General features: G+C 60.5%; 1 protein-coding gene across 1 annotated transcript in view; it reads right to left on the bottom strand.

Moving 5' to 3' along the window:
- CFAP46 (cilia and flagella associated protein 46) overlaps positions 1-2,682 on the bottom strand; it is a 46,050-nt gene extending 43,368 nt beyond the window's left edge. The window contains exons 1-6 of the mRNA XM_040992475.1: positions 2,634-2,682; positions 2,303-2,427; positions 1,793-1,924; positions 1,529-1,593; positions 463-627; positions 16-139 (exon numbers count right to left, since the gene is read on the bottom strand). Of these exons, the coding sequence (XP_040848409.1) occupies positions 16-139; positions 463-627; positions 1,529-1,593; positions 1,793-1,924; positions 2,303-2,427; positions 2,634-2,682 (660 nt within the window). The remainder of the gene's footprint in view (positions 1-15; positions 140-462; positions 628-1,528; positions 1,594-1,792; positions 1,925-2,302; positions 2,428-2,633) is intronic.
- Between the last annotated feature and the right edge of the window lie 11,355 nt (positions 2,683-14,037).

Here is a 14,037-nt window from a genome sequence, read left to right as displayed (position 1 = left end):
CGGTGCAAGGCTCACCATCATGGAGTACAGATGTCGGTACCGCTGGGGCACGTGTGCTTTGATGAACGGTGCGGCCGAGCAGCAGAACTTGGCTGCCTCCTCCTTCCTGCCAGCCTCCAGGTAACACTCGAGGAGCTCCCTGGACACGGATGGCCGGGCTGAGCAGGACACTGCTGGCTGCCCTGGCACATGGTGGCCAGGTTCCCAGCAGGCCTTGCAGCTGTGGGCCCCATCACTTCAGGATGATGTCCTGCGGGCAGCGGCTTATGCGCCTCCTGGGTCTGGGCTTTCCCAGGAAGGGCCAGCGGGAACTGAGAGAGCCAGGCCACCCCAGACACAGGGGAGGGAGCCCTCGGCATGCCAATCGCACAGGAGACGTTAGTAAACAGCAAGCTTGTTAAAGGCCAGCCAGTGCCAATGGGGGCCAGGGTGGGGTCCCCAAGGACCAGCCCCTCCACTCACAGCATGAGCTCCGCGCGCCAGTCCTTATCTTCCTCGTCAGTCTGATTTAGCACGTGCACAATCTGGAAGAGGCTGGGGATCACGTGGTGGCGGAAGCCGGGCTTCAGGAACGGCCTCACCATTCGCCAGTAGAGGACAGAGGCGTTGAACACCAGGAAGTAGTACCTGCAACCCAAGATAGCCGCATTTCCAAGCAGCTCCGGCAGGTGGCAGCAGCCACCCGAGCAGCTCCAGCTCAGTGGGGCCTGACCAACTGACCTGGGCAGCGGGCACAACGGCTGGCCAGGGCAGCGACAACAAGGGAGGGGTCAAGGGAGCTTTCTGCAACTGCTGACCTCAGTCAGTGACCTCACAGGGATCCAACACATTCTGGGCACAAATGCCATGTGCCCCGTGGGGCCTGTGGAGTGGGGCAAGGCCCCACCAGGTGCGTTTGCTGTGGGCACAGACACTCTGCTCTTTCGGTGTCCAGGAGGGGAGAGGTTGGCGTCTCCGGCAGCAGACGCCGGCTCCTCCAGGGTATCCGCTCGGCACCCAGCGCACAGGCCTGGCCTTGTACTTCCTCCAGCTTTTCCAGGAGGGAACTGCTGTGGCCAGGGCCACTCTGCCTGGGTCATTGGCGCCAGGGCCGGCCATCTGGGGGACACCCAGATCCCCAAACGCTGCCCGTGTGAACACACTGTGCCCCCAGTGCCAGCCACATCCACAGCTTGCGGCCTCAACACTGGGGAAGGAAGCCTCAACTGGGTTGCTGGAACCACCTCCCTGGAGCAGCAGGCCTGGCTCAGGCGGCCCTCCTCCCCACTCAGGAACTCCCAAACCCAAGACACTCAGCTGAGGCGGCCCTGGGGACAGTCAGAAGGGGGGTGCGTGAGGAAGACAGCCTCCTAACACACCTGCAAGTCCCCAAACCACGCTCTGGGTACCCAGAGCTCCGAGCCCCAGGAGAACTGCAGCACACAGTCTGGGCAGCAGCTGGGAAACGGGCAGAGACCCCAGCTGTCCACATCGCGCCTGAGCCCCGGAGCGGCCTGTGGAACCAACCAGCGGGCAGGATCACGCCTACCGTGGCTCTCCTTTTGCGAAGTTTATAGCCTTCATGTACTGAGTCACGCAGTTCTCAAACTCCTCCTAAAACAGTGTAGAGGGAACTTCCACTGGAACACCATGACCTCAGCAGACCTCCCAGGGCCATCTCAGCCGCCCGGCACAGGAGCACAGCCCCGCACCCCTGCCCCTTACGGCCCTGCCCATTGCCCTGCAGTCCAAGGCCGCACTGCAAGGCGATGGGGGTGTGAGATGGTTGCCAAGATGCAGAAGCCGTGCTCACCAGGTTGTCAGAGGACTTGGGGGCGCACAGCTGGGCCCTGCATAGGTGCGCTCGGCCGAGGAACTGGGTGACCGGCCCTTTCACCCTGAAGTACATCTGAATACAGTCCTCACTCATCTCCGGCTGCCCCATCTGCAGAGACCCCACCGCCACCAGGAGAAAGCCAACATCACTGTCTGTCTGCCCCACCTGTGCCAGGCCCCTGCTCCCCACCTGTGCCAGGCCCCTGCCCCCCACCTGTACCCCAGCCCCTGCTCCCCACCTGCACCCCAAACCCCGCCCCCCGCCTTGCCAGGCCCCTGCCCCCACCTGTGCCCCAACCTCTCATCCTTCACCTGTGCCAGGCCCCTGCCCCCACCTGTACCCCAGTCCCTGCTCCCCATCTGTGCCCCAGCCTCTCATCCCTCACTGTGCCAGCCCCCTGCCCCAACTTGTGCCAGGCCCTGACCCCCACCTGTACCCCAGCCATCATGCCCCCTGCCAGCCCACCAGGACCCTTGAAGGAGCTACCTTGAGGGCCTGCTCAGCACACAGAACAAACAAGTCAGGGCTGAAGCTTTCTGAGGGGTCAAACTCGGACTTGCCGCGGTTGGCGGACTTGATCAGTTCATAGGCTCTTCTGAGTGAGGCTGTGTCTGTGGAACAGGCAGGGTGAGAGCCGGTGGACCTCCAGAAGAAGCTGGTGGACCTCCAGAGATCAAACTGGCTGGAGCCTCCCCCGAGGCCGAGGTCATGAGACCGTGGGTGCTGGGGCCTCTTTGGTGGAGGCCTCGTCCTCCCCGGGGGCTCACGGGGCCCAGGATGCCCCCAGGGACAGTGAGAATGAGTCCTAGGGTCTCACCCTGCTGGCTGTCCGCGTGGGCCAGCTCCTTCGTGATAGCCAGGTCCATGGCGCCGGCTCTGTCTGTTGCCCAGGTCAGTTTGTAGCGGCCGCGGACCTGCGGCGGTTGCCTAGCAACCAAGAGACGCCGGCTACGGTGGGCGGCTTGGCCACACTGGCTCAGCCAAGTCCGGCGGAGTGCCGGGGCGCTGGGGCGCGGCCGAGCCACAGCTGCCGGGGCCGCCCTCCGAGGACCGAGTCCTGAGGGTCCTGGGTTGCTACTGAGGAGCCGGCAGGCCAGGGCAAGCAAGGACGCCGCTGGGGCAGGTGAGGCAGTGCTGCGGCTGCTGGCCCACTCGGGACCCGGGAGGGGCGGGCAGCCAGGGTGCCAGCCAAGGAGAGGGAGTGAAGGGCAGGCGGTGGAGGAGGAATTCCAGATGTACTGGCAGGGACTGGGGGAGCAGGCCAGCCCCTAGAACAGACTTGCCGGGAAGCACCTTTGGCAGAGGGGCAGCCCCAGGACCCAGGCCTTCCCTCCCAGCAGAGGTCCCAGGGAAGGAAGTGTTGCTAAAGGGGAGGCACTGCTCTTGCCTGAAGGTGGAGAGATGGCTACAAGGACTGGCACCTGAGCAGCTGCTTTGTGCCGAGAAGCATAACAACGCCCTCCCATGCCCTCCAGGGTGGGAGCCCTGGTCCTGTCTTCAGGACAGCTCAGTCCTCTATGCCCTGCCATGAGGAGGAAGCAGACTGCCTGGTATGAAGCCTGTGGCAGCCTCGTATCTCTACTGATGAGCCTGTTGGTCAGGGAGTGAGGGGGCGCCCTGCCTTGGCTGCATGCTGGGCGGACGGCACCTGAATGTGAGAAGCACCAGGGCATGGAGTGCGAGGTCAACGGCCTCACCCAGCCAAGAGCAGACAAGAGGGGAGCATTTCAGTACAAATTACATGTATGTGTGTCCAGACTCAGAATTGGGCTACAATATGACCTGCATGTGTCACAGGACAGTGTACGCCAGAACACAGATTCACGGGAAGGCATGTGTGCGTCATGGGACGCTGTGTGATATAACAGGCAAACATCCAGGCACATGGGGAGATAGCAATCCTGTACCCCGTGCAGTTTTGCCCCAGAAACACTGGGTTTTCCCAGGCACTGCAGGACTGAAGCCCAAGCCCCTCTAGACTGGCCACCTGTCCGGATCCTGCTGGACCACCGACCCTGGGCTCCAGGTCCAGGGCCAGTGACCTGCTGTGACGGCTTGGGGAGCTTTTGAGACGCTGGCTGGCATGCATAGGTGTGATTGTGAGGACTTCTGCCCTCCCACAGACGTGAGCAGCAGGCTGTCGAAGCACAGAGCACCCACGGGCAGGTATGTCTGTCCCATGGGATGGGATGTGGTTGGCACCTGCACGCCCTCCAAACCCACAGTCAGAGGCTTCACCAGGCAGCTGCCTCTCGGCCACTTTCCCCCCACCCCCAGGGCTGGGGCAGAGCCGAGAGCTCCAAACTGGGGCTCCTGGGACCAGCACCATGCAGAAAAGGTTCCTGCCCCTGAGGAAATCCTAGGGGGCTTGGAGCTCTGGGTCAGCAGCCAGACAGAGACCCACTCATGCTGGTCCTGCTGTGCCATGCCAGCCAGCAGCATCACGGGCAGCTGTGCACAGCCGTCTCCCAGACCAGGGAAGCAAGACAGCTGTGACATCATCAGCGGGGACAAAGGGTTCTTCCCTGGGGACCAGGCCCACACAGTGAGGCCCAGAGGTGAGCGGGATCCTAATACTTTCAGGAGAGCAGCCTGACTGCTCCTCCTGGGGTGGCCCTGGTGGAATCCTGCAATTGCCCAGGGAGCCACAGGGGGGCAGTGTGTCCCACTCTGCAAAGCCAAGAACCTGGCACCTGGATACCCCACGTCCCAGCACCCCCATGTCTACAGCAGGCCAATGCCCGTGCCCTCTGCACATCCTGCACTCCTTCTTGGGTGGGGCAAGTTCCATCTGACTGGGACATTGAGCCTTTGTCAGGATGGGGACCACCCACCGACCTCTCTGTCGGGAGAAGCCGAGAGGGGAGCTTTCGCTCCCACACGTGCAGGGCCTGGGGGCCTGGACCGCCGTGCATCTCCCAGTCACTACGGCCTTCTCCCCAGAACAGAGCTCACACCTGATTCCAACATGCACAGGCCACGCACAGGGCGTTTTACAGCCACTTCCTCCATCTCCGCGTCTCAAGTTACCAAAGCAAGTATTTGCCTTCACACATTTTAATTGATTTTCATTTGCATTTAGAGACTGAATAAGAGAGAAATCTTCCATCTGTCAATTCTCTCCCCAGGTGGCTGCAACCGCAGGGCTAGGCCCGGCTGCACCCCACGTGCAGGGTCCAGGCATGTGGGCCGTCCTCTGCTGCCGGACCGGAACACAGGCTCCCATTTGGGATGACAGCACCGCCAGCTGCAGCTTCACCCGCTGTACAACAGGGTCCTGACGTGTGCCATGCGACGTCAGTCTTTGGCATCTGTGAGTTACACCAGAGGCTGGGGCGAGGGCCCCTTGAGGTGTCACCAAGGTGACCCCGGGAACAGCCACACTCCTGAGGGGGAGCCCCTCTGTAGGACCAAGTGGAAAACACAGGAAGGGGAGGGGGACCAGCCCCGCTCCTCACCACTGGGGAATGGAGGATGAATACTCAGTCATCAGCCTTGTGGTCTGCTATTTACTAACCCTGTGACTTCCTGTCTGATGGAAGTGGACGGACCAGGGTCCCTGCTGCTTTGACATGGGGTGACCTTGTGCCCTCTAAGGAGACTGAATGAAGACAGGACCAGACACTGGCTGAGTGGTGCAGACCCATCCTGCCTGCTGACCTTAACCTGCCCTCTCTCATTCCTCCCACCTGCCCTGGGGCTCAGGGTGACAGGGAGCTCCCCTCAGCTCTTCACAGCTTTTGTGGGGAACACAGGAAGTTGGCCTGGTGAAGCTCTCAGTGGCCACAGGTTGGCCTTTGTCCCTGTGTCCCCACGATGGGCTAAGGAACTTGCTGGGGTGTCCACCCAGGTCAGCCTGACCCCCCCAGGCTGGGTGTGCTCCTAGGTATGTATGCATGTTGTGAGCAGACAGAACGTGCCTGTGGCATGTATGTTAGGTGTGATCAGGTATGAGTGTGTAGTGTGAGCATGTGCCTGTAGCATGGGCATGTGGCTGTGGTCATAGCTGTGCCTGTGGCATGAGCATGTGGCATGTAGCATGAGCGTGTTCCTGTGTGTGGCATGTCGCATGAGTGTGCAGTATGCAGCATGAGCATCTTGCAGTATGTAACATGAGTGTGTTCCTGTGTGTAGTGTGCAGCATGAGTGTGTTGCTGTGTGGCATGGGCCTGTGGTGTGTACGTGGACACTGTGTGTTGCTGGGTGTTTGCTAGGTGAGGCCGGAGCCCAGCAGGGCCAGCAAATGTCCCCCTGGCTCCAAGCAGAGCTCACGGCTCAGAGCACAGGAGTCACATGGTCTGGCAGGGGCTCCCAGACTCCAGATGTGCCCTTTGAAGAGTCCACTGCAGGTTGCCCAGCTCTGGCTTCGTCCCTTGAGTTGTGATGAGCAGCACCAGGGCTGCTGGGCAGTCCAGCCAGCGCATCAGGGACCATTTCCACTCATTTCACCCCTGGTCGCTGGCCTGCACTGATGTGTGGCTTCCACATGGCAGCTGTCAGGTTGCTGGGATTTGGGGGTTTATGCCTCTGCAGGGCTGTGTTCACTTCTGTCTTCCCTTCCTGGGGTGGGAGACTCCAGGGTGGGAGACTCCAGGATGGGAGGGCTCTGTGATGTGAGGGCTCCAGGGTGGGAGACTCAGGGTGGGAGGGCTCTGTGATGTGAGGGCTCCAGGGTGTGAGGGCTCCAGGGTGCGAGGGCTCCAGGGTGGGAGACTCCAGGGTGAGAGGGCTCTGTGATGTGAGGGCTCCAGGGTGGGAGACTCCAGGGTGGGAGGGCTCTGTGATGTGAGGGCTCCAGGGTGTGAGGGCTCCAGGGTGCGAGGGCTCCAGGGTGGGAGACTCAGGGTGGGAGGGCTCTGTGATGTGAGGGCTCCAGGGTGGGAGACTCAGGGTGGGAGGGCTCTGTGATGTGAGGGCTCCAGGGTGTGAGGGCTCCAGGGTGCGAGGGCTCCAGGGTGGGAGGGCTCTGTGATGTGAGGACTCCAGGGTGTGAGGACTCCAGGGTGAGAGGACTCCAGGGTGAGAGGACTCCAGGGTGGGAGACTCCAGGGTGGGAGGTCTCTGTAGGAGGGTTCGGGTGGCTCTGAAGTCTCAAAGTTGCTTGGGGTATCCATGGCTGCTCCTATACTCTGACTCCCACCCCCTTCTTGTCACCACGCAGCTGCCACCTGGCTGGGTCGGACAACCCACCCTCCAGGAGCAGCTCCTGGGGACACCTCCAGGGATGAGGGTACAGCTGGCCTGGACAACACCCTGGGCTGACCAGGCTTGGGCCAAATTACATGGACTTCATTGGGGGCCGGCAGGCTGGGTTCCCATCGCTGGTAGCTGGCTGTGGCAGGGGTTGTCGCAGGGCTGGCCCTGAGCAGGGCACCTCAGGCTTCTTCCTGGCCACTCCTCTCCCACCATCAGCACACCCTGCCCTGGATCTGGCACACAGGGGCGGGGGCCGGTGGGCTGACTGACTACCATTGCAGGAAGGTGGGGCCCGGGCCTGCCTGGCTTCAGGGACCAGAGGCCAGGATGAACCCCTGAGGGCCTTGGGCACCATGGTCAGCCAAGCAGTGTCCACTCCACCAACAGAAGCCTGGGCCTGAGGCATCTGCTTGTTATGTGGGTGTGCGGGTAAGCCATGGGTGCACACCAGGGCAGCTCTGGGGACAGATCTAAAAACATCTTTCTTATTTGGATCTCAGATGCCTCTCTGGGGACAGGCCAGCCCCCAGCCCCGCCCCAGGCCTGGGCTGGATGTTCCAGTTAAAAATAAGCTTTAAAAGGCAGCAGCTCCACGGGCTGCGTGGACATGCCCGGCCCTCTGTAGGCAGCATCGAAGCGTGTTCAAAGCCGGGCCTGTCCCCAAGCCGGCCCATGCAGGAGCCTGAGCTCTCCACTATCCGCGTTTGAAGGTTTGAAGCCGGGATGGCGTGCAAGCCCGCGCTGGGCGCCTTTGAGGCCAGATCCCGCAGCAGCCAGCAGGGCCAGGCAGGTGGCTGATTTAATTGACGGCCCTCTCTCCGCCTGCCGGTCCCGCTTGATAAAGCTGCCCAGCTGGTACCCACAGTGCTGCTAGGTCAGCCTTTCACCCATCACTGCTGCCGCCTTGGGGCTTCCAGCGTGAGCAGAGACCAGACCAACGCTGCTTTGCCCAGGAGCAGGTACCGGAGTGCCCAGGCCACATGGCCAGATCCCTCGGCCAGGACCATGCATTGCCCACTTGGGTTGCCTGCTTTAGTCATTCAAGGGCAAGTTGGTGGTCTCCTCCTCTCAGCCCGGTGTCAGCAGGGCGACCTCACCCATCTCCCACCTGTCCAGGGCCGAAGACCACAACCTGGTTTCCCCTCCCCCTACCTGCTCTGCCTGGGCCTCCCTCATCCCCAGCTCTGAGGGGCCCAGGGAGGGGCGTTGCTGTCGCTGGAGAGGCAGGGTCGCTCTCCAGGAGAGGCCCCAGGTCCCCACAGGGCCAGCAGCACCCCCACAACCAGGACCTGCCCAGGAGTGAGGGCTCTGAGGGGCACCTCAGGTGGAGAAGTGTGGGGCCTGGGGATGGCACTGGCTCAGCCACAGCCTTCCCTGGCACAGGAAGGCCTGAGATCCTCCCTGGGACAGCAGGAGGAGCAGCCTTGCTCCTCTTCCTCCTGGAGGATCATGGGGAGCTTGGAGGGGTCTCCAGCGCCTGGGGGAAGTGCTGAGCAGGCGCAGGGACCAGGGCCCTCGCCTTCTGCTACCCACCACCAAGGGCCACCCTGCCTCAGCCATGAGCCTCTGAAAGCCTAGAGCAAAGCAAAGCCTCCTGCTTAAAGGGAAGCTGTGCACCTGTGAAGACACCTGTCCGCCGCTGCCTTGGCTGTGGGAAACACAGCCTACCCCAATGCATGGGGCAAAGTTCCCAGTCCAGCCCACAGTCCACGTGGCTGTACACACATCTCAGAGGTCCGGCCAGTGTGAGGCAGTAGTTGCACGCAGCTCTCACCTCTGCAGCCACGTGGAACTGTGGCCATGGGTCCAGGCTCCAGGACCGGCGGACTGCACTGGTCACTGGGCAGGGGAGGCAGGCCCTCCGAACTCTCAGATGTCTAGGCAGATGGGGGACAGCGTCTGGTCACACGGAGAAGACCAGGGCTCCAAGTCCACCCAGGTCATGGCCAGAACCAAGCTATCTCTGGAGAAACCTGGCCCAACTAGAAGGAAGCCCAGTTCCACCGGTGCTGTAAGCCCTGCATGAGAGCTGGGAGGGCATAGGACACTTGCCGGCCCTGAAATGCACGAGGCACAGGGTCAGCACCCAGGAAGGATGCATGCTCAGTGGGATAAGCATGTCTTCTGTTGGTAGGGTAAACCTGGTGTTTTGGGAGCTTGCCCCACTGAGGCACACTTGGCACAGCTCAGCCACTGCCACCCTGAGGCAGCGCCCAAACGGGGGCGGTTCCCGGAGGCTGGCAGCGGGGCCTGCAGCAGGTGGGGCTCCGGGTATTCTGGGAGAACCTTTCCAGACAGAGTTTGCACCTCACAGACTAACATTCTGGATGACATTTGATGTAAAGACAACAGCAGGGAGCTGGCAGTGCGGCCCTCAGCAAAGTGGAGCCAGGGGAATTAGGAAGAAGGACCAGCTGGGGGCAGAGGCTTCAAAAGCCACCAGAGAGTAGTCCATGGTGAGGGTTCAAAGTAATCCAGGGGTCAGTGTGCTCCCAGAGGGGTTATCCCAGAGAATAACTCCCACCAAGTAAAGAGATGAGTACAGTCCCGGGCTCAGTGTGTGCTCCTGGGGTCAGTGTGTGCTCCTGGATCAGGGTGCCCCTGGGGTCACTGTGCCCCTGGGGTCAGTGTACTCCTGGGGTGAGTGTACCCTGGGGTGAGTGTCCTCCTGGGGTCACTGTGCCCCTGGGGTCAGTGTGCCCCTGGGGTCAGTGTGCTCCTGGGGTCAGTGTACCCTGGGGCCAGTGTGCTCCTGGGGTCAGTGTACCCTGGGGCCAGTGTGCTCCTGGGGTCAGTGTGCCCCTGCAGTCAGTGTGCTCCTGGGGTCAGTGTCCTCCTGGGGTCAGTGTACTCCTGGGGTCAGTGTGCTCCTGGGGTCAGTGTGCCCCCGCGGTCAGTGTGCCCCTGGGGTCAGTGTATGCATAGGGTCACTGTGCTCCTGGGGTCAGTGTGTGCGTAGGGTCAGTGTGCTCCTGGGGTCAGTGTGCTCCTGGGGTCACTGTGCCCCTGAGGTCAGTGTGTTGCTGGGGTCACTGTGCCTGTGGTCAGTGTTCTTCTGGGCAGCCACCCAGTAGTTGCCAGGCCTGTTGGCCCTACTGACAACTGATATCTCCCCTTGATTGAGAATACCCTGGTGTCCTTGCCTCCCCTTGCCACAACAGGATGAATTCAGTTGTACAACCTGCTTTCTTTTTTTTTTTTAAGATTTATTTTTATTATTTTTTTATTGGAAAGGCGGATATACAGAGAGGAGAGACAGAGAGGAAGATCTTCCGTCCGATGATTCACTCCCTAAGTGAGCACAACGGCCGATGCTATGCCGATCCGAAGCCAGGAGCCTCTTCCGGGTCTCCCATGTGGGTGCAGGGTCCCAAAGCCTTGGGCCGTCCTCTACTGCTTTCCCCGGGCCACAGGCAGGGCGCTGGAATGGAAGCGGGGCTGCCGAGATAGAACTGGCGCCCATATGGGATCCCGGGCGTGCAAGGCTAGGACCTTAACCACTTGCGCCACCGCGCCGGGCCCACGACCTGCTTTCTGGATTGAAGTAGCAGGCAGTGGCCATTGCAGGTCAGGAGTTGCTGCTTCTTTCTGCGAATGGAGAAGCAGCAGCTGCCAGGTGATCGAGATGAAGCTGGGCAGGTCTCAAAGCAGTCCCTACTAGGAATGCTGAGCACCCGTTTCCTGCTCGTGGCCCTAAGTGCTGATGGCAAAGCTGGGCTGCCAGATCAGGCACACAAGCCACCTCTTGACTTCCCAGGAGTGATTGACACAGCTTTAGACTGCTTGGCATATGCACACAAATACCTGTGCACGGAGATACACGGAGACACACATGTTGACATTGACATATACACACATGCACGTGCCTTCCAGATGTGTGCACTCTCTCCCACACAAATGCATGCACGCAGGTACACTCAAACCCAGACCACGAACACACGTCCACCTCTGCTTCTACACCCTACACACACTCACATGTTGATTTTCCTCACTGTGCTGCACACCTGCCCTTGGGCACACATTCCCAGTGCACACACGTGCACAACTACATGACACACTGTGTTCACACACTCTGCACATGGACACCCTGTTGTACACACATGCTCACTGTGCACACACGCTCGTGATGTATGTGCACACTTTCTTACACACCCACACCCTGTGCACACACTATGCAAACACACACTGTGCACACTGCACACTCACAACCTGCATTCACTGCACACACTCGTGGTGCACACTCACACTGCTATACACTGCACACACTCACAATCTGCACATATTCACTGTGCACACACTGTCGCACACTCACGCTATCCTACACAACCACTCTAGCGCACACTCACAACGAGCTGCTTTTCCTCACTGTGGTGCACAGCCTCGGCCCCGTGACCACAGCCCACTCTGCCTGTCAGTTCTCTAGGTTGCTTCAACTCCTGGAAGAGCTGGCTGGAAATATTAGAAATTCAAAAATAAAGAGATTATTTTTAGGCCCAAAGACATTTGAAAGAAGAGGAAGAAACGTACAAGATACAAAGAATCAGGAAGCCAGCACTGGGTTGCCAAGATTCTAATACCAGAAAAAACACTGACTCAGGAACAGAATTCACGAATAAATAATCAACAAAACTGTCAGGCGGCACAAATCACTCTCAACCACATCTAATTTGGTAAAATTGCTCTGGCTCCATTTCCAGAAGCCTTGACAGGAGCCAGGCCAGAGGCCACGGGCAGTAGGTATCCTGGCCATGCACGGGGCCTAGCAGCACCAGGTCCCTGACCACCAGGCCCTTTCGATCAGCCTGCTGCACGGTGGCCAATCAGACATAGGAAGAAGGGTGGGGGAGCAAGGGCTGCAATGTCCCCAGGGGTGACCCGATTGGAACCCTGTGGGTAGAGCTGAGAGGGACCTTCTAGAATCACCCCACTCCCCAAAGAGGAGCCCTGCCCTGAGAAGAGCACTCGGTCCCATAAGGGCTTCTGTGTGAGAGTTAGAGTGTGGGTGGAGGAGTGGGGGTTGGGGTGGTTGGAAGGGTGTGGGGGATGGGATGTGGGTGGAGCAATGAGAGGGATGGAGTAGGGAAGGGGTGAGAGAGGCTGGGATGTGAAAGGAGGGATGAGAGGGGAAGGGGGTGGGGTGCAGTGAGAGGAAGCAGAATGGAGATGGGTTGAGGGCAGGGCTATGAAGGGAGGGGTGAGCGTGAGGGGTGTAAGGGATTGGATGAAGGGAGGGGTGAGAGGAAACAGTTCTCTCAGAGGAAGCAGCAGCAACAAGGATGCTGAAGTTAGTGGGGTTTGCTCCTCAGTTCTCAAAATTGTCTCCAGGTGGGCATGACCAAGTGGACCTTATCTCTGCAGGAATGGCCTGCACAGTTCCCACCAGCACCGCTGGGGACTTGGTTGTTGTCATGGCAACCAGAGAGCCACTTTCCATTTGGCTTCGTGAAAACGTCGCTGGCACAGGGCGACTGAGCACATGGGGCTGTGCCCTACTGGGCCAAGCATGTGACCCCCATGGACGGCCACCTGCTCTGCCAGCTTGGCCCCTCAAAGCGTCCAGGAGCCAAGGCTTCCTCCCCCACACTGAGGTCTCCAAGCTGCACGTCCAACCCCAACACGAAGCAGCGTTATCCCAGTAATGTTCTGGCCCCCACAAACAGCCTGCGAGTCTGCGGCCCTTGAGTGCCCACGCCAGAGATCCAGCTACCAGGCATTGCGTTCAGCAGCCAGGTGCCCCCTTCTCTAAGTATAGAGCCCAGCTGGCAGCCGTGCCTGGGGCGTTTGTCTTTCAGCCTGACCACTGGGTGACCCACCCACATGGCAAGGGGTCCATTGAGTCTACACCCACCCCTGCCTAGGAACTTAGCTACTTCGGGGGCAGCTCCAGTACGCAGCATGGCTGACAGGTTCTTGGGGGAAAGCTTTCTCTGAGGAACCCTCCTCCTCAACCTCCAGGTTGGGGGAGGCCACACCCCCACACGTCGGCGGGAGTTCTCTGTCCCAGATGATCAGAACAAATCAAGCCAAGAACAAAGCTTCAGGACACACAGAAAGTACATGAACTTGAACTTGTAGTGTCCATGGCACATGCGGAAGGGCAGCAGGGAGAAGAGCCATGAGAGGCGACCCAGCAGCGAGGCCTGGGAGAGCCATGGGCGAGGACCCATGCACTGGGGGCCTTGGAGGGCACCATGAGCATGTGGTTTGTATTGCCTCCATGGTCTTGGCCAAGAGCCCAGCTGAGGGCCTGGCCACGGTCCTGACGATGGCACTGACCATGGTACTGACGTGGTACTGGTCATCCCCCTCATGTTCTCCTCTTGGGAGCCGGTCAGCCACAGGGAGGGCACAGGGAGGGCACAGGGCGTCTTAGCTTGGGCTGCTGGGGTCCAGCAAGGACTCTCCCCTTGGTGCTCCCAGGTACACAGGCAGCTGTGACACAGGACGCATAGCCTTGTGTATGAAATGCAGAGAAAAGGCCCAGACCCCTGCATCTTGGGGCATAGTGCACCCTGAGTCTTCACCAACCAGGGGCGACACCCTCTTCGCTCCAAGGAGAGAGGCCACCATGTCAGACTTGAGCCTCAGCTGCCATCGCTGCCACACCATCCCGAGTGCACACAGCGGCCAACAGCTGGGGTTCACACGGGCCTCCGTGGGCTCCCTGAGAGCTGCACAAACAGTAGGGCTGGAGCCCCGCAGGGCACCTGACTGGGTGCCTCAGTCTTCCATCCTGCGGGAGTGCTGCTCTGTTCGCGCCCAGCATAGGACCCCACGGGGACACCAAGAACCGCGCCCAGGGTCGGAAGCAGACACCTCCCACCGGCTCTGAGTGGGCCGGGGCCGAGGCACTCTCCCTGTGCATACACGGGGACTCACCCAGCAACGGCACCACCTGCCAGGCCCATCAGAGCCACCCCAGGGAGGAGGAGGTGGGGCGCAGGCTGTGGCGCCGCATCCGCTCTGCCTGCCTCTGCGTCCTCACCAGCTCGCGGGTGAAGCCCCGACCTGGGGACCCAACGGGA

This window comes from Ochotona curzoniae, unplaced genomic scaffold (assembly GCF_017591425.1).
Source record: "Ochotona curzoniae isolate NIBS_2020 unplaced genomic scaffold, NIBS_Ocur_1.0 contig_66, whole genome shotgun sequence".
Classification (NCBI taxonomy): domain Eukaryota; kingdom Metazoa; phylum Chordata; class Mammalia; order Lagomorpha; family Ochotonidae; genus Ochotona; species Ochotona curzoniae.
The sequence above is the reverse complement of the archived record's forward strand: the minus strand, read 5'-3'. Positions and strand labels throughout refer to the sequence as shown.